Raw genomic sequence first — 24,008 nt, 5'->3', positions numbered from 1 at the left:
AATCAAAACTGAAGTCCATTATTTCGTACTCTATTGGTACATTATCTTAAATAGTGAGATAATCATGTTTCTAATAGTTGTTGTCTTAGTTATTATAAAGGGGCCTTACAATAAGCTTTAAATAGTAACCTGCACTTAATTTTACAGGTGGCCCGCGAATGCTACCTTCTCAAAACTCAAATATTTTCGTTTAACATCCGCAGCTTACTAATTTCAATTCCAAACACTATCTTAATTACCCAAAGATTCTCATCAGTCGAAGACAATGGGATGCTAACTGTTTGCTTTACCATTCCCATTTGAACGGTATTCGGAAAGATAATGTGATGCCATCAGGGCCTGCGTAAGAACGTTTTCAGATGCTATCTGGAACTGATCAGCGGGCCACACTTGAGGGATTATAATCGGTCAGAGGCAAGGACGTGTCTCTAGATGGGATGGGATGTGGATGTGGAGGTGACTGGTGTTGTGACAGCGATGCGTCCCTCGCTAGGCTCTTTGTTGTCGGGGCATAAATCAACAGGAGACTCTGCTCGCAACTTGAAACGCAACTGAGCCGTAGTCCCAGGTACCCGGAACGACATGAGACTTCGAATGTCCACCACCGAGCTCAATTAGTGCAGTTGCCTGGGCTCTTTGTGTGCTGCATTCTTTGAATGCCGAGGTGGCATTTGATTGATAATTTCGTTACGCCTCGAACATGGCCCACAAAAAATCACAGAGAAGAAAGACACAAACAGAACATGGAAAACCAAAAAAAAATATTCAATTTGATAAGTGTGGGTTCCCCAGAGCCGAGATTTATGACAAGTTCATGCTGCCCCTTCGATCGTTATAAGGCAATAACCGGCTATTTGTTGCCGATTCGCTGGAACGCCGAACACCACAAGCTCATGCTTAGTGCCCGCATCTGATTTTCAGATTAGAAACGACAATAAGACAATTTCCATGCTACATTTTGGAAATGTAAACCATTTCCCTAACGGGGAAATAGATTACTACATGAAGCTCTAAAGTCAATCGGAAAGTTATAAAAGCAGCCGCATTCCCAAAAAAAAGGGTTGGTAAGTTTTAAGGTTGAAACGTATTTGTATATATTTGAAATTTTAAAATGGTAAAATTTGTAATATTACGATTAGTCATAAGAGGGCAATTGGCGTATATCATTTATTGGCAACTACGTTGGATTTACTTGAGTACCCCTAAATACGGCACCTGCATACTTAGGCAAAAAGTTGGCTTTACGATTTAATTAGTTAAACTTGAATTTAAAATTCTTCATCTAGGCATAGTTAATGCATAATATTGTAACACTTCAATTGGTTAACTACAAGCTACATAAAATTTGGGCAAGAGCAAATACTAGTGTAAAATTTGTATATGATTCCTATATTTGATTTGGTTAAGAGTAAAATATGTATGTATCCCATGAATATCACTGAATAGCGACCCAAATCGAATGCTTTCGGCGCGGCTATGTGGAAGATCCCTAAATCCTCAAGAGTCCACACCCTAGACCTCAAGTTTCAGCCTGCCGTACTTCTGAAACTTGCTGAGGAACTCGTCTCATTTCTTCACTCCGACGTAGGTGGTGCTCTTTCCGGTCTTGCGCAGCTGCTCCATCAGCTCGTCGGACGACAGGTTCGACGTCACGCTCACCGTCCGATCCTCCAGGCTAATGTTGACTTTCTCGACCTTATCTGCGGAATGGCATAACACATGGTTTAGTCGACAAGCGCCGAAAGTAAGGCAAATCGCTACTGATAGTGCAAAGGCCAATTTGTTCCCACCACTTAAACGAACAATGCAAATTGTGGTTAAGCCCCTTATCTTTATGTGATTTGTTATGTTTAAAGCTTGTATTGAGATTACGAAAACAGTTTACTTAATTTTTTGTAAGTTGCAAATTTTGTAAGTTTTTAATACATTTCTTTTTTTAAAAAGGAAAATTTAATTATACCTTAGGTAGAAATGAAGTGTAAACATGTTTTCCTTTTTGAATTACAGGTATTGATTTTCAAGCAACATTGGCGGACTTTGCAGACAGTTCTAACAAAGACATTAATTTATATATTTTATATAGCTGGAATTTCCAAACTTTAAAGAAAATCTCAACCGATCTGTCAGTGCTTAGGGAAATTATATATTCTTAATAAATGGTTAAAATAGGCAAAATAAGTATTTAGTCGATTTCAAGGGATTAAAGCTGCCTTTTCGGGGTTTATATCCCCATGAAGTAAATGTGATCATTATTAATCAGCCGTCCTATTACTTAGGACGTACTGCTTAAAAAAGTAACAACTTGGTATTTGTATCGTGTGTCGGGAATCAATGGCATTAAATTAGTTCACCCCCACACATTTGCACATACAGACAAGGTACATGCTTGTACAAATGTACGTAAGTTTCGACAGATAAGGCACTAACTAACTTAGCAACTGGCACTAGTGCTACATAGTACGTACCGCCCAGTTTGCCCAAGACTCGTTCCACGGCACTGGCACATCCGCCGCAGGTCATCTCCACCTTGAACTCGTGCACCTGGGAATAGCGGGAAAATGGAATGGTTATGAATGGAAATTTCAGCGCTTTTCCAATCGATTTTGGACTGGACTCAACCACTGAAACGCACTGGCATCCTGCTGCTGCTGCTGCTGTGACTTTTGGAGTCCGTCGTATGCTTGTAGACTTGCGGTAGGTTGAACAGCTTGGCGGCTTTCCTCGACTACTTCTACTTCCAAACGTGGCACTCAGAAAGTCCCTTTGTTTTTGCAGAGAATTTCTTTGGATTCTATATATTTGACTTTTCAGAGTGACCGAGTGGATCTGGCCTTTAAATATATCGCATCCATACCCTTTTCAGTGCGGTGCAGAACTTTGATAAAGGCTCTAGCGGCGACTCAAGCCAAATGGTGCTGCCAGTGCTGCCCAGTTGGCGCCTTTTATTCAAAAGTCAGTCGCTTGAAGGTCGGGGAAAGGAACAACTTCAGTCCGTATATTATGTATATGGGAGTTGACTAAGGGGATTCACCTAGAGTCTAAACTACAGGGCGGTAGGTGAGCACCAACATCAAGTACGGCTCCCAAGTGCTCTAGAATTAGATTTAAGAAGCAAAATAATACTCAAGTGGCCCACTATCTAGAATTTGGATGACCATTTCTGTTAGAATGACCCTATATATTTATGTCTATATTGATCAAATATTGCCTTTAATTTCCTTCGATTTGCCATGAAGCTTTTGCCCTCCTTGTAAATTGAAAATTTATTGTGGTTATGAAATTAAGAAAGATAGCAAAAAATGCATTTCAGCCATTGCGAACCCTAATGATTGCACTGCCAATTAAATTTAAGGTGCCAAACTTTGGGAGTATTAACTGAATAGCTAGACTCGCTTGGGACAGGCACCAAAGCGGTAGACCACCTGGTGATCGTATAGCTGGCCGGGATTGAGCACGATTGAGGGGAAGTCGCAGTGGTTCATTGCGTCTGGGTACTTCTGCGTCTGCAGGGTGAATGCTGACTGGCGGACATAGTTAACCCCATCCTTGCCCACGTTGGGTATGTCCCCGCTGTCCTCGGCCGGCAGATGATTGGCCGTGCTGAACTGAAGGCCCGGCTGGTTGGTATGCACCTCCATGAAACGGCCGCTGCATGGATGAACTACACGGGCGACCAATTGCACCCGGTTGGGAGGAATGTCCACGCAGAAATGGTTGTCGAAGCCACCCAGCGGGCAGGCGGACACCTGGTTGAGGCGCTTGCCAAGACTGACCAGGCTGGAAAAGTCGTACGGGGTGGTACGCACTCGCATCAACTTCCCCGTGGGCAGGAGCTCCTGGTCCACGTCCACTATCTTCTGGGCCTTGATCATCAACATGTGCTGATAGAGCGCATCCCGGCCCGCGCCGTGGCCGGCCAAATTAAAGTAGCTGTGGTTTGAGATGTTCACCGCCGTGGTTGCCTTGGTCCGCGCCTCGATCCGCATCCCGAAGCAGCCCGTCTCGTTGAGCGAGAAGTTGATGTTGGTGGTCAGCTCGCCCGGATAGCCCTCGTGGCCGTCCAGCGAGATGTGTTGCAAGGTGATCCCGTCTTTGTGCACCCCCACCACGTCCCAGATGACGCTGTCGAAGCCCACAAATCCTCCGTGTATGTGATGCCTATCCCGCAAATTGCGGCTCACACTGACCTCCTTACCGCAGAGCTTGAAGCGACCGTGTGCTGTACGATTGGCCACCCGGCCGATCGTGGCTCCAAACAAGCACGGCTGGTTTCGGTAGTACCCTGCCACATCGTCGTAGCCCAGGCACACGTCCTCCAGCTTGCCGTTGAAGTCGGGAACCTTCAAGGACTGGATGATGGCACCCATCGTTAGGATCGACACTGACATGCCACGCTCTGTGCTCAGCGTAAAGCGCCGAACACGGTCGGTCTTCTGCGTCATCGGGTTGACGGCGATGCCGAACATGTCCTCGATCACTCGCACCATCCTGGAACTTCCAAGTTTTGCCAAATGCCTAAAGGAAGATTACTAAAATTTTGAAATGCCTTGCTGTGGCAACAAATTTGAGAATGTCAAAGGGCTCACACTCCTGAAGTCCAGATCAATGCCCACTGGGAAGGGGCTTAAAAACGTAAGGCATTAAATTTTGTAAGTCGTGGTAATGCCCGTTACTCAAACTGAAAACAAGATAGAATGCTATAGTCGAGTTCCGCGACTATCAGATACCCGTTACTCTTGTGGAAGTGCAAACGAGAAATTTTAACATTTTCCGGAATGCCCGAAGAAATTGGGACAAAACTAATAAAATGAAAAAAGAAAACATAAAAAGTGTGTTTAAATGTGTGCGTTAGAGTGGGCGTGGCAAACATTTAGAAACAAACTTGCGCTGAGTCTATGTCTCTGGAAGCTGCATGCTTAATCTCAACATTCTAGCTTTTGTAGTTCCTGAGATCGAGGCGTTCATACGAACAGACGGACATGGCCAGTTCGACTCGGCTATTGATCCTGATCAAGAATATATATACTTTATATGGTCGGAAACGGTTCCTTCGTTACATACTTTTCAAAGAATCTAGAATAACCTTTTACCAAAGACACTAGAATAATAAGATGCGTAACGCCATACGATTTTTTTGCACACGATTTTTTCGGACTGGCTGGCTAGAGCTGGCTCCAGGCTCTCTCGAATTTTTTTTCAAGAGCCAGAGAGAGAGCGCTCTAGAGCCAGCAGCTATCTTGTACGCATCAGTGATGCCAATATTTTTCTGAAAAAAAGGACAGATTGAGAAAAAAAACGGAAAAAATAGGCTGAAAATTTAAAAAAAGGATGAAAAAACAGGACAGATTTTGATGCATAAGCCTGATTCATACGTTGCCATTGTGACAATGCGTCTCGAATACGTTTCGGGCATTTTATAGGCTTTATTTAAGACAATTTTTACTACTCACATTCAAGACCTCACTATTTCACTCACTAATTTAATTATGACAAAATAATAGTTTATTATTTAATTACTTACAGCTCGAGATTAATTTAGTAGCACTTTGTATACGAATAAACATAAAAATATATATCCCTTTCAGTGTAGGGTAATTAAATTCTTTACAATAATTTTATATTGTATTTTAAATATTTTTTATGAATAAATATTTTAATATAAATATTATAACATTTCAAATATATGAATATGAATAACATTTGCCCGGTTATTTGTTCAAGAGGGATGCCAATTTGATCTTGCAAGTAATCGCACTTAATAACACATACACTACACTCACTGCTCGACCGGTAAGAGAGATTACTTGAACTACTTTGCGACTCTAAATTAGAAGACGTCCCTTACAGTCCTCACTAGAACAAGTTCGGAATTATAGGGCTACAAGAAAATATGTTTCCTAAGCAAATATTAAAAGCGGCAATAACTATGTGTTCCGACAGTAAGTTAAACATTGTTCAGGCTTTACTTAAGACAATTTTTACTACTTTGTGCAAGTTACACATACACTACATACATACATACATACATACGTACGTATACATACATACATACATACATACATACATACATACATGTATACATACATACATACATACATACATACATACATACATACATACATACATACATACATACATACATACATACATACATACATACACACATACATACATACATACATACATACATACATACATACATACATACATACATACATACATACATACATACATACATACATACATACATACATACATACATACATACATACATACATACATACATACATACATACATACATACATAGATGCACACATACCTACATACATACATGCACACGCACACATACCTACATACATACATACATTCATCGGTACATACACTACACTCACTCCTCGACCGGTAAGACAGATTACTTGAAATATTTTGTGACTCGAAATTAGAAGACATGCCTTACAGTCTTCACTAGAACTAGTTGGGAATTATAGGGCTACAAGACAATATTTTTCCTAAGCATTAAAAGCGGCAATAACTATGTGTTCCGACAGTAAGTTAAACATTCTTCAGGCTTTAATTAAGACAATTTTTACTACTTTGTGCAAGTAACACATACATACATACATACATACATACATACATACTTGTCTTCACTCTTAAGTCACGCTGAAGGACTTACGCACCAGTTTAGTCTGTCGTTTTAACATAATTAATTTAAAATAGCTAAATAAAACGTCAAGTACTTTGGGGTTGGACTTTATTGACGAGAGATCATGACGACGCTTTTGGATCGTTGTTGCAACAGCACTTCCAGGACTCCTCGACCTTAAACCAGTAAAGGACCTCGTGCCGGTACTTCTCATTTGGCTCGAGGCTGATCGAAGGGAACTCCGGATGGTTCATGGCATCGGGGAACTTCTCCGTCTCCACGCAAAAAGAGCCATGCCTGTCATACTTGGTGCAATTTTTGCCCACTATCGAGGTCAGGTTATTCGCGGTGTAGAACTGCATGCCTGGCTGGTCGGTCCAAACCTCCAGTACCCGGCAGGATGGCGGATGTACAATCTTGGCCACCTTGGCTACACTTTTTTGCACACGGCCTCCGTTGACCACAAAGCAGTTATCGTAGCCCTTAATCTGCCGATTCTCAAACTGCATGAGCCGGTCGCGCATCAGAACGGGCAGCCTGAGATCAAAGACGGTGTCCTTGACGTCGATTAACTTTCCCGTGGGGATCTGCAGCTCGTCCGTGTCCACAATGTGATCAGACGCGATCTCCACTGTGTGCTCCGCCAGACCCTTCGCTCCGGATCCGTGTCCCGCCAGGTTAAAGTAGGCGTGGCTCGAGAGGTTGACCATGGTGGAGCGGTCTGTGGTGGCCTCGTACCTGACCCACAACCGATTCTCGTTGTCCAGCTGGTAAGTGATGAGGCACGTCAGCTTGCCCGGATAGCCCTCGTGACCGTGGGGCGAAACGTGACGGAATATCACCCCTTCGGGAGACTTCTGCACCACCTCCCATATGACGCTATCGAAGCCAACAAAGCCCCCGTGCAGCTGGAATTTATCCTGAAATTTTTCGATTTATATATTCTGTATTCTTTGTTTCCTTAAACTACTGTTTATTCTTATAAAAGTATAAGCAAACAGACCTATTACCCTTAGCAGAAATACTATGCTATTTCTATAAATACCTTATTAATAACGATAGAAACTTGCAGAAAAAAAAATAGCTTTGGAAAAGGACAGCTTTTTCGTTTTTTCAAGCCGCTAGAATAGGCATGCCCAACATGTTTTGGCACATCGTTATAAATTGGCAAAAACAAAAAAGCATTGGGTCTGAAAGAAACTTGTACCGAGTATTCGTCACTATAGTCTGCATGCTTAACCACAAATTTCTCGCTTTCATAGTCCAGATCGACTCAGCTACTGACCCTGATTAGATATTTACTTTATAGGTTCTAGTATACCCTATAACTCTACGAGTATCGGGTATAATAATCAAACCGCTTCTTAGAGAATTAAAATCTACCACTAAGCAAACATACCTTTTCCAAAGCAAGTTTCAAATAGGCTAGTAGAATATTTACCTGGATGTTTTTTGTCACCAAGATTTTCGTGTCGTTAAACGTATACTCGCCATTGGCCACCCGGTTGGCCACTCGTCCAAGGGTCCCTCCTATGTAGGCACCCTTATTGGCCAAGTAGCTGGCGATGTCGTCGAAACCGAGACACACATCCTCCACCTTCTTGTAGGCGTCCGGCAAGCACACGCTTTGGATGATGGCACCCAGTTGGATCACCGACACAGTCATGCCCTTGGAGTTTTTGAGCGTGTACCGGCGCACCATTTCCGGGGACTTGGTGAACGGATTCACGGCCAGGCCGAAGATCTCCTCCTCTAAGGTAATCGACATCTCGGCGCGTCTCGGTGTCGTTCCTTCCCCTTGAAACGGCTGACAGCAACTGCCTGGGTATCAGGCATACTCTGATCCGTCACACCTCTGCTTACTGCGAGTTCGGTTCTGACTAAGATTATGAATAGCCAAAGTCGTTCGGGTCGCGAGCTTCTCCCTCAAAGTCAAACCGGGCAATCAGCTTGTCAGAAGTCGATTGCCCAACCCCCGCATTTTTACCGCCCACAATAATGGGAGATAAAGCTGCCATGTAATCGCCACTTTACTAGAATATATATTAGAGTAGTTCCACAGGGGCGCGACTTTCGGGAGAGCTCATAAAACAAAAAGAGCTCTATATTCAAGCGTCTCGACTATGTGGTATTCATCTCTGCAATGTACTTGTTTGTGATCATTGTTATTGATTAATATAATATTATCAGTCACCTTGCTTGATTAAATTCATAGTCTTAAGCTCTCTGAACGCCAATAACAGGCAAACGTAAATAAATTGTATTTGTATGGCCTTACTTCTAAAGGGGTAACCTAAGTTCGTTATAACGTATGTAACAGATAAAAGTTTATATGTATGTATGTATTCTTGATCAGTATTATTAGCCGAGTAGATCTAGTAAAAAATTTTTATTTATTTACGGTAAGCAAGTAAATATGTGTACGTTAATATTGTATTTTTATAACGTCAAGTAGAAAATAATTTTTTATCAGAGAATTTGACAGCAGAACTTTTGTATGTTGAGGGTGCAATTGTAACATGCTTTTTACCTCTTTAAAAGTGTTTTGGATTGATTAACAATATGTAACAGATAAAATAAACTATCGGGTTTTTTTCTTTCAAATCTTCATTTATACTCATCTTCACCACGTGGGCTGTCGTACCCAGCGATGGATCATCCTGTGAGCTGCATAGTATATAGTCGTCTGCGATTATGGGTTAAAAAATATATCTTAGTGCTGACCCCAAATACATTTTTATATGATTATTTCTATGATAAAACATTATTTAAGTCACCAAAGTAATCGAAAAACGATTTCAGAATTACATATTTAATTTGATAATTATTTTATTTACCAATATTTACATTTGTGAGCAATAGCTGTGCCAGTAATTTAAGTTTTTATGTACATTTTCATTAAACAAAATAAATGCAGTCCGGGTGTCACCGGGGCTAGTACTTATTTATGTTAAACAGCCGCACGCCATGGAACTGCGGCAGCTTGGGAAGCGTGACGACCACCAGGGATATAAAGTTTGCAATAAAGTGTTCCGTGTTGTTTCGGGTGTACAGGCAGGTAAGTAGGAAACTATAAAAGAGACGGTGTATGTTATGTGATTTTTTATATCAGACCATATAATGTCTGGTAAGGTAGAACTTACATTGCTAATTCATTAAATTTAAGTATGCATATCAAATTAATTTATTTTAATAAATTTCCCACCACTACATTCAATAAGTATTCACTTACAGAACAATGGGAACAGCGGTGAGGAACTTGCGGGTCGTAGTCATCTGCACCCCGTCATCAATCTGTTCCCAGTGTGTCCAACGCCGGCTAGGATCGTTCTCGGTGCTCAGCCAGGGAGCGCCCTTGATGACGTGCAGGAAGTACAGGTGGGCCTGGGAATAGGAGCTAGGATTAGGACAGAATCTTTAAAGGCACTACGATCACTCACTGCATTGTGAAGAAGATTGGTGGCTGTCCAGGCCCACGGAATGCTGACGAAGGGCACTGATAAGAAGAGCAGGTGCACAGACAGCAGGCCCAGAAAGTATGCTAGCCAAAATCCGCGGGCACTCAGCCAGGAGCTATTCGGATTCGCCTCACCGTGGCCTCCCGCAATGGATGTCATGTGGCTAAATTATTAACCTTCGGTTCCAAAACACTTTAAAAACAAATATTTATCATTTAAGTTCAGTGTGACCGCGCATGCATACAAATATCACACTAAATTTTATAAAATATACCACTCTTATTAAAATACCTAAATTATGTATTTTTTGACAATTTATTTAACAGAAAATAAATAAAAAATTTACAAAGAAATTGTTTTATAAAATTAAAATCCAAGCTTTTTTAGTTTTCAAATTAAAAATTGAAACTGTATCATATATTTTTAGGTTATGATGTCTTTTGTCTTTTTTGACAATTTTTTGATAAAAACTTATTTAATAGAAAATAGATAAGGCATTAAAAAAAAAAAATGGTTAAATAACATTTAGATAACAAGCTTTTGTACAAAACTCTCTCAACTAAAGAAAGCTAAAAAAATAAATACACTAACTTATAAGAAAAAGGTCAATAAGGATGCCTTTTATTTTGTTCATACTAGGAAATATATCTTACGAAAAAGAAAAGGTCATTGATGCAAACGTTGGATCTATTTTGTCAAGGATTATGCGACTCAGTGGAAATAAGATAGTTCCGTATTAAATTCCAGTGTGGTATATGTATGCTGGTGTGACCAGCCACTGAGAAGAAAGGAACAGCCATTTTGTTGTTTTGGCGTTGCAATTTTTTGGCATAATAAAGACAGAAAAAAATAGGATTCGGTGCTATTTAGTTCGAAATCCTTTGCAAAAACTCGAATTCTTTGCCGAAAATGCCACTCTATCAGTAAGTGAATACAGTTTATCCAAGAACGCTTAGATATGAGCGGATCCAATGCAAAGTCCTCGGGGACTGGTAAGTACCCTATAACTGAGATTTGCGGAGCCCCACTGACACAAATTCGAACAGGCTTCGGCAGCCACATTCCCAGCATCGAGGAAAAAAACAAGCAGATCCAGCAGGAAACAATGATGGAGAAGCTGCGGGCCAAGTACCGGAATAAGCCAAAAAGCTACGAGGAGATCAAAAAGTCGGTGCGTATGTACTTCATCGAAAAGCACTACCCTCTGGACCCACTGTGCAAGGCCACGCTACAGTCGGCGCTGGACAAGTTGCAGCACTACATCAAAGTCACGTCACGTCACGGCCTCGTGGAGCGTTTGGAGAGCCTATCGCGCCAGCTGGGCCTTAAGTTCATGGAGGACCAGCAGCTGCTTTTTATCTCCACAGACATGTTCTACGTAGAGATCCTGTTGGACGCCGCCGGTAGTTTGTCGGACGTCAAAGTGCACCACGAGTGCAAGATCGAGCAACAGTCCAGCGAGCTGGTGGCCTGCCTCAAGTCCGGTGACTTTGCAGACTTTACGGTTCAACTGGAGGGTCTCTCCTCCATTTACCAACTAAATGCCGAGCCCAAGGTGAAAAAGAAGGCGTTTCTGGCGCTTCAGGCCATGGAAACGGACATCCAGAGCCTCTACCAACTGCACCTTCAAAGTCACTCCGGAGACAGCTACTCCCTTATGACGAGTTCATCGGTGGGTCTGGTGCTGCCCCGTCGCGGTGGCCATCCCATGAAGCTTACTTATTTCTGCCCGCCGCTCCACCTTCCCGAAGGGGATCCCAAACTGGCCAGCAGCGATTTCACCATTGACCAGGTAATGCGAAGCAGCTACGGACTGAGTGCCACCGTCAATCTGGAAGGCTCATCGGCCAACAAACTACAGACTCTACCAACGATGACCTTGGTGCGCGATGCCCAAACGGGCTTAGAGGTTCCGACGTATGCCCAACTTAACCAAAACAACTCGCTGCTGATGCCGGCCACGTATGTGCTGCGGCTTAACAAACCCATGCCTGTTTGCCTGGAATCACTAAAGGCTCTCGGGCTTCCAGGGCTAGACTCTGTCGCTACGCCCCCTAGTCCTCCCACCACAGTGCTAAATCTCATTGTACAAACGGCCTCGAAGCAGGCCATCAAGAACGCACAGCGCGGCCTATATGTAAATTTGCCTAAGGAGACGCACTGCTATTTCTTCACCGACAATCGCAAACTGCAGGGAACCCTAGTGTCATCGCTGCCCTTCACTGAACCCGCCCAGGTACCTCGGATCGTGGCGTTTCTCAAGAAACAAGCTCTCTTCTACACCCTGCTCGCCAGCTGTGTTCGGGAGCAGCAGAAACAGTATAATGGTGAGTTTGATGCTTTACTCCACTGTCCCTTCTATGATAATAATATTCCTTCTTATGCTAATTCGTCCCAGATATGGACAGCACTGTGATACTGGAGGTAACCGCTGTTTCATTTAACCAAATCACGGTGGAGCTGCAGCACCCGTACGAAGAATCACTGGCAACTGTGGATTTTTTGCTAGAGGACGGTCAGCCCACGTGTAGCGTTTACTGTCTGAGCAATGAATATGAGCTGCTGTCCCAGAAGCTTACCCGCACAGTTCGCAAGGTGGTATCCATTCCCATGGTCATCTACAAGTTGCTCAAGTGCTGGGATGAGGAGCACGAGTTCAAACTGCACGGCGCGATTGGTCCTGGAGCTGGTTCAGGAGCAATCGGAGGTGGAGGCATGAGTGGTGGTGGACCTGTCTCGGGAGTAGGCAATAGCTTTACACAGTTTGCAATGGATACTGCGTCGCCCTCAGATGGAAGCCTTCCCGGAGGTGGCTTCGCAAATATCAACAACCTTAAAATGGACGCCAAGTCGCGATCTCTAGCGGATGCTTTTGCCGCTTCTACTTCGGCAGCAGCGGCCATAGCGGGTCTGATCAATCTCAAGCGCGAAACGGATCCACAGTCTGGAGGTTCGGCAAGTGGCACCACAGTTAGCGGCAGCTCCAGTTCTTCCAGCGCCGCCAAGACGAGTGATCATGACATTGCTGATAAGTACAAAAATATCTGGAAAGACAAGACTCCAAATTTGAAGCATTGCGTCAGCATAACTCCCATCCCAGGCGATGGAAAGTCTGGGTCAGCTGGGGGACTTCCCGGCGTTGAGGTACAGCGAACGGGTGGTATTGAAATTATTCCATTGAATGCCCAGGCATCTGTCGCCGGAGGAGGTGTTACAGCCTCATCCAGTGCTGCTCCCACGACTATAACTATTACCCCCATAACGGGCAAGGATCCCAGTAAGGACTCAACGAAAAAAAACAGCTCTGCTTCATCTGGAGTAAGTGTTTCCGCAAAGCGTCCTCACGAAGGTAGCACGAGTAGTTCGTCTACGTCCGGTGGTAGTGGTTCTGGCAGCTCCATGTCATCTTCAGCCAGCAGCGGCTCTTCGGATACGCAGAAGGAAAAGAAGCGAAAGAAGAAGCGCGATGACTCGCCCATGGGACCGCCGGAGAAGATTTATTCTAGGCAAAACTCGCCTGCAGGTGGCGGTGATGCTTCCGCGACTGGTGGAGTGGTGCGCAAGTTCTCCTCTCCCTCGTCATCACCCAAAGCAGGTGGCGCTGGGCAAGGTCTAATAGCCGGAGGGCCGGCCGCTCGCCCAAGCCCTAAGCACTCGCCCGTATATAGCAGTCCCAAGCATAACACCGCCTCTAACAGCCCGAAGTCGCCGTTTGGCACACACTCACCCAAACACGGTTCTTCCGGAAAGCCGAGCATGTCTACGCTTAAGAGTGCAGCTACAGCCGCCACCATCTTAAGTCCCAAGGGCGATAAGTCCTCGCCCGCTGTGGGGAACACATCTTCGGGACCATCTACCTCCTCGGGATCCGGGGGAGCTACTGGTCTGGTAAGGTCATTTGCCAGCGTTGGAGCACCGCCGCCTCCACCTCCAATTCCTCCATTAGCGAGCACTAGTGGATCTATTAGCAGCAGTCAGAGTTTAAAGAAGGAGAAAACCTCTTCCGCATCCGGTTCCAGTTCCACGTCATCCTCGGCGACTGCAGGTGTCTCATCTAGCGGAGGTATTTCCCCGGCTAGCGTGGCTGCTGCAGTGGCTGCCCTGAAATCCTCACAACAGCAGATGAAGTCAGTTGCCAGTCTTTCGCATTTGGCGGCGGGCGGGGGACTGGGTAGCTACGCGGCCCCGTCAGGCACGGGAGCGTCTGGTGCAGCCGCAGTGGTGGTGGGAGCAGGAGCTGGCGCTGGAGCGGGGGCCTCCGGACTGGAGCTGAGTGCCCTGCGCAAGGGCATGACGGGAGGTGCGGTAAGTCCGTTTTCATTATAAGTGCTCCACACCACACCAACCCACCCCCAGCATCTCCCACTGGAAGCCTAACACGTAGTTTACTCTCTGCCACCTCTCCTAACCAATGCAGATCAAAATCAGAGGGAACCTATCTTTAAACTAATGCAAATGCTGTATTTACCTTAGCTATAAAACGATTTGTAATTTGGCTATCTCTGCTGTAGTTGAAAATGATTATATTACTATGATTATTATTTTTTGTTAGTGTTTCGTTTTCCCTTTTTCTTATTTTTGTAAATACATATGATTCTTTTATTTGTCATATACTGCTGCATCCGTTTTATTTTCGACTAAACCCAAAACTCGTACGGTAATGGGGCTTATCAAACACTCAGTATCCCAAAACGCAAGCTTATACCTCTTCCTGCATTGATTACGTATGTAAAGTTATTCTGTTTGCCTTGTATTGTTGCTCGCCCTGCATGTTTCCTGTAGAAAAGCAAGGCGTACTATAAGATGGTTCACCAAGTCTAGCTGTTTATATCGTTCCTGGATTTACACCAGCGGTTTTATGGATGTATATGATTATTAAGCTTCATTAAGAACATTTGTAGATTAAACGTATATTAGTTGTGCGTGTCATTTCACTCTATTAGAAATTGATTATTGTTTATCCTTTCTTACTCTACGTTTTCTGGATTGCCTTCTGTTTAAATTTAGTTAAAAGAGTCTTCTTTCGTACTTAAAAAAATACTAAGATTCAAATTAGTCCTGTATATGATTATAATGAGCACTTTATGCTCGTACATTTTTTCGTAAGAAATATAATTTGTGCATATTCAACTTTAAAGCTAATTATTAACGGGGTCCTTTCTTGTTTTTTCTCCTTTCTTCCTGTCTGTATTTTCTTCCTACACAACATATGGTTGTAAAATCCCAAAAATGTTTCTTTTGCTACACTTGATGTTCCCCTTTTGATTATTATAATTTATTTTCTGGTTTATTTTTGGTTCCTTTGGTCCCTAACACACACACAACCACATGCTTACTTTGTCAGGTTAGTTTGATGACGTCGACGGCAGCTTTAGCACCAACAATTCCGGCGCCAATAACAACAGTAGCAGCGGCGGCACCGGGCTCGGCAGCGTCATTGGCGTCTCCAGTCTCGTCGGTAGTGGGTCAGGGGCAGGAAACAGTGGGAGCAGCAGCAGCAGCAACACTGGCAACAGCAACAATTCTGCAGCAGCAGCAACAGCCGGGAGCAGCGCCAACTAGTAGCTGCTTAGCCATAAGCGGGGGCAGCAGCGACTCCGCCGGGAGCAGCAATCCGGCCGGAGCCTCCACGGAATACATGGTGAAGCCCAGCAGCCAAGAGGGCCTCAAGCTAACCATCAACAAAACGGGGAGCAGCAAGAGCTCCGGCACCGCCTCCGGCTTTAGTTCCTCCTCTGGCGTCCAAGCGAAGGCTAAGAGCAGTAGCACTGGCGCCACGAGCTTCGCTGGGTCCACCGGATCCACAAAGAAGCAGCATACCGGACTCAAGCCTGGCGTAAACAGTGGACCCGCTTCCAAGAAGGCCACCGCAGGAGCTTCATCCGCTACGGCATCATCCAGCAAGCATTTCTTCCAGAAGGCCAACTCGTCGGGCAATCTCAGCAGTAAGCTAAGCGGGTCGGGAGCAGGCGGAGGACTTCCGCTGACCAAGAGCAACAGCACTAACTCCTTCCAAGAGCACAATGCCCCCAGGCGGCGTCCCAGTATGGGAGCCCTGGCTAGCGGAAGCAGTGGAGGAGCCAGCGGTCAGCGCAAGTCAGGCTCCACTACGGCAGGAGGCAGCGGATCTTCGGGCTCAGTATCGCCGGCCCTAAGCGGCTCAATGTCGCAGCCACCGCCGCGATTCGATCACCACACTGATATGATGACTATCCTCCAATACGCTTCCCCAACAATGGCCGCAAGCATGGAAGGATTTATCAAGGGGCTGCACAACAAATTTCAGATCCCAAAGCTGTCGCAGAGAGGAACCGGAGGCAATACAGCTAGTGGACGCAGTACGCCAAGTGGCAGTTTAGAAACGGCTTCAGCGGGAACATCATCTTCGATATTAGGACCTGCTACCAGCTCTGCTGGACTGACGGAGCCGGAAGCCAAGCCGCCGGTGCCTCCTTCGCCGTCTGGCAATGAAGGTCTCCTCAACCTAAGCAGCACGGCGGGTAGGCCATCGGGGGATGGTATAGATGAGGAGCTTTTGGCTAGCCTGGCTGGCGAATGACAGAAGGAAGACAGCCGTCATGAGATATTCCTGTTGCTCTATGCGATTTTCTCTTAAAGGTAGCATAGTAATTAAGTTGAGTTAGTTTAAAGCCATGATTTTGATGATGATTTTTATGATGGATAGGGAATTAGTCAATTTCTTAATTTCATTGGCAGAAAAATTATTTAAAACTCCAAAGGAAATAAATAAAATTTTACAACACGATGGCGAATTTGGTACAAAATCTCAGAGATTATTCCCGGTTCTATGAAGTCGATCAAACCTAAATCACCTTATGGTTTAAAAATTCATTAGGTAAATCTTAAGGATAGCGATACGATATGTATACATCGCTCTAAATATGTTGTAAAGTATAATAAATGTATTCAGTTGGAGATTTTTGGATTTTTGCATATTATGTGCGGGCGGACTATTTTATTATCTTTCAAATGTTGGTAAATAGTGTTGAAACAGCTCGAAGAAAGTTTTTTTCAAACTCTTGCTCAGAAAACCGTTCCACGGAGGCCCTATAAGCGAACCAAAATATAATAGATTGCACAGAATAAAATGTTTATCTAGTTACCTGGCTGCGCTTCGAATACCGGTCATTTCTGAGTTGTTAACAATAATATTTAATATGTTTTCTGCGTACTCAACCGCGTCAGTAGCAAGGAATCCGTTCTGACTTCCCTCGGAGATTTCAACGATGTCAAGCAGAGGACCCCCGGACCTGTGGGCCACCATTATAAGGCCAGCAGCCATGGATTCGACGATTCCGATGCCGAAATGTTCGTTCCACATAGTGTGAATGCCAATGTGGGCGGTTTGATACAACTTAAGAAGGTCTTCATAAGGGACATTCACACTGAATTGAACATTGTTCTCGAGCGACAGATGCTTGGTCAAGTCCTGCATGTTTTTCAACCGATCGTAGTCATCTTCATTTCGGCAGGAGCCCACAATGACCAACTTAATTTGGTTCCAAAGGCCCTCGTCTTGGGCCAAGAGAGTTCGCAGCTCGTATATGGCTTGCAGTTGTAGGGGATGGTCTTTCTCTGGGCGAAACTGTCCGACAGACAGTATGATGAATTCGTCTCCTTTTTCCGTATGCTGAAGGTTCTTTAAGTGGCTAACCTCGCACGGAGGGTACACCCGGTGGGTTTTGAAGGGCACATCCCACAGTTGCAGAATATGATTCTCGGTCCACGAGGAGTTCACCATAATAGTCTCAGCACAACAACCAACCCACTTGTACATCTAGAATGCGGTAACTTGGTATACAGCTTCGCATATACTTATTTGTATTTCCACACTCACCTTTGAGAACAAGCGGTAGTAGGCAAGCTTAGTCCAGGTGAGAAAGGGATTCCTCGCCACGTACTTCTTGTTGTTATGGGCCATTTGCCGCTGCTGAACCCTCTTCAGCATATCGGTGCTGATAACCGGATAATGCACATAGCAGCCCACCTTGCACTGGGCCAAGTAGCGGAACAAAGGATACGTAAAGGCGTATCCCATGGTGTCAATATAGATGTCGGGCGGAAACTTGCAGAGTGCCTCCAAGCCCAGGACCATGGATCCAATGCTCTGGCCGAGCAGAGTGAAATGCGGATAGTTCTTGGCCTCGATCCAGTGGCGTTGCTTCAGGAACACAAACTTAACATTGTCACTATCGACGGCAATGTTAAAGACATTTTTGGCCTTTTGCAGTATGGAATTGGGAGAGGCGTCTATGTCGCCTGTGTAGATTATCACCCTGGAGTTCGGGTACTTTTCCTTTAAATTAGAATATCAAATCTATAAGATTAGTATATTGACCAGAAAATAAATATACAGGTCTCAATAATGAGCTCTATAGCTATATTATTAACATGTAATTTACAGGATATGGAAAAGCATACAGTATGATAAGTTAGCATCCTGCTGATGAAATACTCCCATACATTTTATGTTGTTATGTGGTTATTTGCGGAAGGTAATTAACTTATTCTCATTATTATGATAACTATACGATCAGCTGATGATCGATTATCAACAAGACACGTATGTATGCATGTAAGATTTGCTGTTTTTCCAAAATTACCTGTAGGGCTCTCACGGCGCACCACAAGACACGTTCACCCCCGCCACCCGCATTGCAATACGGATGGAAAATGCCCACGTTGATGCCATTTTCCGAAGATGAGTGCAATTTATTCTTCCGGCTTAGCAACCATTGCCTCAGGAAAACGAATGAGAACACTGCCACCAACGCAAGCGACAACAACAACCAGAGACTGCGGATAACATGAGTCAGTATATCTGCCAGCAAAGGGTTACTATTCTTACAGAAACAGAAACATTATCGGCTTTTCTTCAGCGATGCATTATTATTACACGTAAATTGACAATACTGCATTATCTCGAATTAGGGATGGCCGTTCAGTATCACCTCTATCAACGAAAGCCGATATCTGCGATTTGGGAAATGTATTGAAAAAGTAATATTTATCGATAAAATATTTATCGATGAAATAACTAAGGAGTTGTTTCGAAATTCATGTATTCGAAAATTACTATCAAACTTATACAACATTTTTCTTATGATTACTATTTATATACAAATTTTAACCGTTACAGTTCTCCTAGCGTCAGTCAAAATTTGTACACATTTAAGTGTTAAAGCCTTTTTTAAATAAAGAAAATTAGGAAAGCAAATTTTAGACACATTAAATGCGCAAAGACGAAGTTTTTCTTGTGACACTGCTCCGCGTTTAAAGCTCGGGAAAGCTTTTGACATAAAATAATGTTGCACTGAGCATGCGCTCATTTAAAGGAACTTTTAAGGATAAATACAATTATACTCGCCAGTCTTCAATTCGAGACTATTTTATAAGAAACTCGAAAAAATGATATTAATCTGATAAATAATTAGTTATCTGTTCAAGTGAATCGGCAGTATTTCGAAAGGCAACTGAAAGCCAGAAACGTCTTAATTTATCAGAGAGAAAAACGAAATAAGTACATACCATACATACATATTAAAATGGTAAGGATGAAAATGGGTGCTGCAAAATTAGAAATGATAAAAAGTGTGGAGTGAAAAGAAAGTTTTTCTTACATCGGAAAAAGTATATTTACTGGTTGATCAACAACTACAAACGCTGCAATCTATGAGATCCGATTATTTTATGCCTGAAATAAGATACATATATTATGTATGTGCGTGTATATATACCGCCTATCTATATAGACACACTTATGTATTCGTGATTAGTTTGAAAAGTTAGTAATACAGAATACGGAGTACATATTAGCTTATACATATCAGAGGTGGAAGGAGTGAAGTAATTTATTAATTCTTAGCTCCTTTAGTTCGTTTATTTGTATGTACGCTTATAAAAACACACATGTACCTTGTGTAATATATATGTGTATATGTATGTACACACATGCGAATCCTTTCAATTATATAGTGTAGATTGTTCACAGTGATGAGTACTAAAAGGTTTATAGGATTCACAATTAACGAAAATTGGGGCCAGTGAAATAGATTACCTTAAAAAGGTTTATTGTCGTGAATTTAAATTGAATTGAAACGGTTCTTATTATTTTTTTTTTTAAAAGCCTAATAAAATATTGAATATTAAAATAATTGAAATACATAATTTTGTTAAATACAAAAAACGATCAAGAGCAAGTAGGGCAGTATTGCAAGTTCTACCAGGTTCCAATAGCCGTATTTTGGGAACACTATAAGGGAAAGAATAGGAAATTTAGGGTCAGAGACTGATTTCGTTGTTGATCTCTTCTTATCTAATAAGCTCCAATGGCCAATTCGATCCTGTTTAAAATAGGTTAAGGGCTGAATAATATCTATGATATTACTTCTATAGTATAAACAGAGCGATGTAGAAACGATTCACCTTGCTGGGATATATATTTTTGAACAGGATCACTGGAAAGGTTGATACATATATCCATCTAACTTCCCGTATTGAAGTCGAGATCTTGGGGCTGTAAGAACATGCCAGGCCACGCCCACTTATCACATTTTTGATAACTTTCTGACTTAAGGATTTATTTTGTTCGCATTATTATTTCAAAAATTATGATAAAATAAGATTTAAAATGCATTGCATGGTAACGTCAGAGGAGAAAAAAGCACAACTATAAACTTCTTCTTTTAAAAATTTTGATTTGTTGTATTCGAGATAGTGTTAAGCATGTCTGTTGCTTTAAACGGAAAGATTTAAAAAATTGAAAGGAGAAGTATTGGGAGTATTGACCAATTTGAGAATATTAATAATTTATAGACAAGAACGGTCGCCTTTATATATTTCCAAGTTAAATTTCTTTACAAACATTTATTGCTAAGTAACGTTTAATTTTTTGTTTATATTACAATATAGTACATATAAAAAATTTATTCTTAGAAATGAGGCATCATAATTTGTAAACTTAAAATTATGTTTATTCATTACAGATTAACGATACGAGGAAATATTGGACAGTTGTACTCTGCCTATTTTCGTTTTCATTTTCCTTGATCAGTAAGTATTGTTAAGGGAGAAAATATTTAAAATACTCTTATACAAAAATTGGTCATATTTCGAAAACACTCCACAAAGATGAAGATGATTTCAAAGAACAAAAATTCAAATATGACACCACACCTTCTTTCAGACGGCTCCTTCATATTGCCAGAGAATGACCCTCCCACAACGGCGCCAAAATTCTTATCCAGAGGTCACTTGTACAAGGTCATCGTGGGGGAGACCATCGAGTTGCCCTGCAAAGTACAGAACCTCGGCTCCTTTGTGCTCTTGTGGCGGAAGGGGTCATCCGTTCTCACAGCCGGACATTTGAAAATAACAAGGGATCAGCGCTTTAAGATAGTGGGAGACTATAACTTACAGATCAATGGAGTAAAGACTCAAGACGCTGGAGACTATATATGCCAGCTTGGTGATCAGGAAAACCGGGACCAAGTTCATACGGTGGAAATCTTGGGTAATTTATATTTAATTCTGCCCTTGAGAGTGTTTGCCAATGCTGGATGTATCTCATAGTTCCGCCCACACTGAGGGCCCTTCCTCATAATGGTCAAGTGACTGCCCGGAAGGGAAGCACCGTCACCCTGGAGTGCAAGGCGTCTGGTAATCCGGTGCCCACCATATTTTGGTTCAAGAAGGATGTGTTTTCCGGGCCAACACACCTGTCGGATAGCTCTACACTCATATTGGAAAACGTGGACAGGCACCATGCAGGCACATATCAATGCTCAGCCGATAATGGGGTAAAAGATCGCGTATCCATGGACATACAGCTGACCATACTCTGTAAGGAGAACGTTCTACAGCTAAATTATTGAACGTTTCAATTTTTAATAATAATATAATTGCCATAGCTCCCCCTGAAATAACGGTAGAGAAATCTTGGGTCCATGCATCCGAAGGATACGATGTGGAGCTCGTTTGCATAGTTCATGGAGATGTAAACTCAGAAGTAAGTCAAACACGGAAATTGTAATACTTAGACTTATTGCGAATCTTAAATACCACATCTATTTACCAATTCACAAAAAATGTATTTTTCTAAGATGCTGTGGTACCAAAACTCTTTTCTACTCGATGCTACCGATCGCCGATCTATGTATCCACGAGATGATAGGTACAGCCTCATTATCCGAAACTTCCAGCCAACGGATTTTGGCAATTATAGCTGTGTGGCGGATAATGCTTTGGGGAGAACAAAGAAGTATATTGAAGTATCTGGACGACCTGGTCCTGCCGACTTTATATCCCCTGCGTTGAGTGGATTCCTGGACCACTACAACCTGACGTGGACAATTGAGTCCATACCTCCGCTTGATGAAATTAAATTGCTGTATCGCCGTTTATTGGTACGTTAAATAATTATAAACCACTTCTAGTTATTAATATCACTACAACATCATTTCAGATGAATGAAACCTATCAGCACCCTGGTAAATGGCACGAGTATCACATCAAGCCAACGCCAATCAGAACGGATGGATCCCACTTTCTCATGTCGTATCTTGTCAAAAACTTGGAACACAACGCTGTCTATGAAGCTATTGTTCAGGCTAAAAATAAGTACGGATGGAACGAGGTACGTATCTGGTTGTTTAGTACAGGGTTATCCCTTACACATCCCTGTAATCTTCATCTAGATAAGCGATATCCATCAGTTCTACACGCGAAATCATGATCTTCTCCTCGATATCGACATGGAATACAAAATGGGCATTTCAAGCAATATTCGAATATCTCCAACTGATTTCGGAATAATTTTATCTGTATTTATGTTAGTACTCTATCCCATCATTAGTGTTTAAGGAATAACAACTAGGGTTTATTTGCAAATATAATTTAAATGGTGCCTTACTAAAACTTTAGCAAATAATTAAATTTACATGTATGTACATTAAGAAATCGTATTAAATGTATTAAAATCTCAATAGAATACTTCTCTCAATAGAAAGTTAATGAATGTACTTCCGCAATGGTTTAAGATAAGAAACCGATCTTAACTTTTTATCATTTTTCACATATGTTATCAAAAGTACCGTTTTCTAAAATGTTCAAGTGAATATTTACCATACCAACAAATAATATTAATTTCACTCTGTAACCATAACATACCAGAAACATTTAAGAATATTTTAGGAGCTATAAAACAATTTTTTTTTTACCATTTTGAAATATTTTGGTATTTCATCCAAATAACGTTAGCCTTAGAGGTGTTTTAAAAAACGAAATGAATCTGAGAAAATTGTTAATCTCAGCCTCCCGCTAGCCCGATCCATGAACTGAGTACCGGATTATATCATAATTACTCTCAAAAAGATATAATACATCAGCCTAAGCGAGCAGCTGGTATTGATAAGAAATAATAGCGGCATGCCGTAGAGGATAAAATAGTAGGTCATTGATTAGAATACACTTATCTAACTACGATTGGCTAATTAAATCGAATAATAAATACGAAAACAAAAATTCGTATATTGGCACAAAGGATATACATATGTACATAAGCACAAGTACTCGTAGTTTCAAAAGATCTTCTGATTGGCAGAGGTAATATGTCAAAGCAGATTAAAACATATACCACGTTTATACGATGCATATCCCGATATCCCCCATGCTGGTTGCACTCTTATTTTACTAAATTGTGAGTTGGCTATTTTACTAGCTACCCTTTAAAATTCACGTCCGAATTGGGACTACCTTCATCGTTGCACAAAAACCAGTTCCCCTGAAAAATATATAATTTTTTGGAAATGGAACCCCTAAGTTGTATGGAACCATTATTTTTTCTCTTATTATGGGTAGTGGGTATATGCAAAACAGAAAAATA

The 24,008-nt window shown here is 42.3% G+C and overlaps 7 protein-coding genes across 9 annotated transcripts; 2 read left to right on the top strand and 5 right to left on the bottom strand.

Annotated features, from left to right (window-relative positions):
• Positions 1-1,155: 1,155 nt before the first annotated feature.
• Positions 1,156-2,850, bottom strand: LOC6543930 (copper transport protein ATOX1). Its single transcript, XM_001973629.3, has 3 exons — positions 2,633-2,850; positions 2,466-2,541; positions 1,156-1,700 (listed from the first exon to the last, which is right to left on the bottom strand). The coding sequence occupies exons 1-3, from the start codon at positions 2,636-2,638 to the stop codon at positions 1,567-1,569; spliced, it is 216 nt and encodes a 71-aa protein (XP_001973665.3). The 5' UTR covers positions 2,639-2,850; the 3' UTR covers positions 1,156-1,566.
• A 339-nt stretch (positions 2,851-3,189) lies between these two features.
• Positions 3,190-4,598, bottom strand: LOC6543929 (aldose 1-epimerase). The gene has a single exon (XM_001973628.3). The coding sequence runs from the start codon at positions 4,485-4,487 to the stop codon at positions 3,384-3,386; it is 1,104 nt and encodes a 367-aa protein (XP_001973664.1). The 5' UTR covers positions 4,488-4,598; the 3' UTR covers positions 3,190-3,383.
• Positions 4,599-6,738: 2,140 nt separating this feature from the next.
• On the bottom strand, positions 6,739-8,532 carry LOC6543928 (aldose 1-epimerase). The gene is made up of 2 exons (XM_001973627.3): positions 8,089-8,532; positions 6,739-7,567 (listed from the first exon to the last, which is right to left on the bottom strand). The coding sequence occupies exons 1-2, from the start codon at positions 8,413-8,415 to the stop codon at positions 6,770-6,772; spliced, it is 1,125 nt and encodes a 374-aa protein (XP_001973663.1). The 5' UTR covers positions 8,416-8,532; the 3' UTR covers positions 6,739-6,769.
• A 922-nt stretch (positions 8,533-9,454) lies between these two features.
• Positions 9,455-10,374, bottom strand: LOC6543927 (ORM1-like protein). The gene is made up of 3 exons (XM_001973626.3): positions 10,088-10,374; positions 9,880-10,031; positions 9,455-9,717 (listed from the first exon to the last, which is right to left on the bottom strand). The coding sequence occupies exons 1-3, from the start codon at positions 10,262-10,264 to the stop codon at positions 9,582-9,584; spliced, it is 465 nt and encodes a 154-aa protein (XP_001973662.1). The 5' UTR covers positions 10,265-10,374; the 3' UTR covers positions 9,455-9,581.
• A 478-nt stretch (positions 10,375-10,852) lies between these two features.
• Positions 10,853-17,041, top strand: LOC6543926 (mediator of RNA polymerase II transcription subunit 1). 2 transcript variants are annotated; one of them, XM_015157450.2, is made up of 4 exons: positions 10,853-11,097; positions 11,152-12,432; positions 12,504-14,410; positions 15,455-17,041. In XM_015157450.2, the coding sequence occupies exons 1-4, from the start codon at positions 11,064-11,066 to the stop codon at positions 15,665-15,667; spliced, it is 3,435 nt and encodes a 1,144-aa protein (XP_015012936.1). In that variant the 5' UTR covers positions 10,853-11,063; the 3' UTR covers positions 15,668-17,041. The 2 variants fall into 2 exon arrangements, with proteins under 2 accessions (XP_015012936.1, XP_001973661.1); XM_001973625.3 differs by having other exon boundaries at positions 15,450-17,041.
• Positions 17,041-19,121, bottom strand: LOC6543925 (GDP-Man:Man(3)GlcNAc(2)-PP-Dol alpha-1,2-mannosyltransferase). Its single transcript, XM_001973624.3, has 5 exons — positions 18,975-19,121; positions 18,730-18,922; positions 17,964-18,422; positions 17,230-17,903; positions 17,041-17,173 (listed from the first exon to the last, which is right to left on the bottom strand). The coding sequence occupies exons 1-5, from the start codon at positions 18,986-18,988 to the stop codon at positions 17,092-17,094; spliced, it is 1,422 nt and encodes a 473-aa protein (XP_001973660.1). The 5' UTR covers positions 18,989-19,121; the 3' UTR covers positions 17,041-17,091.
• Positions 19,122-19,416: 295 nt separating this feature from the next.
• LOC6543924 (MAM domain-containing glycosylphosphatidylinositol anchor protein 2) lies at positions 19,417-23,659 on the top strand. Of its 2 annotated transcripts, none has more exons than XM_001973623.3 (8): positions 19,417-19,674; positions 21,112-21,178; positions 21,312-21,638; positions 21,698-21,967; positions 22,036-22,133; positions 22,228-22,530; positions 22,590-22,760; positions 22,822-23,659. In XM_001973623.3, the coding sequence occupies exons 1-8, from the start codon at positions 19,672-19,674 to the stop codon at positions 22,984-22,986; spliced, it is 1,404 nt and encodes a 467-aa protein (XP_001973659.2). In that variant the 5' UTR covers positions 19,417-19,671; the 3' UTR covers positions 22,987-23,659. The 2 variants fall into 2 exon arrangements, with proteins under 2 accessions (XP_001973659.2, XP_026833489.1); XM_026977688.1 differs by having other exon boundaries at positions 19,417-19,843; positions 22,822-23,279.
• Positions 23,660-24,008: the final 349 nt, after the last annotated feature.

Source organism: Drosophila erecta, unplaced genomic scaffold (genome assembly GCF_003286155.1).
Source record: "Drosophila erecta strain 14021-0224.00,06,07 unplaced genomic scaffold, DereRS2 tig00000021-arrow-pilon, whole genome shotgun sequence".
NCBI classification, from domain to species: domain Eukaryota; kingdom Metazoa; phylum Arthropoda; class Insecta; order Diptera; family Drosophilidae; genus Drosophila; species Drosophila erecta.
This window is presented reverse-complemented; position numbering and strand designations above follow the sequence as displayed.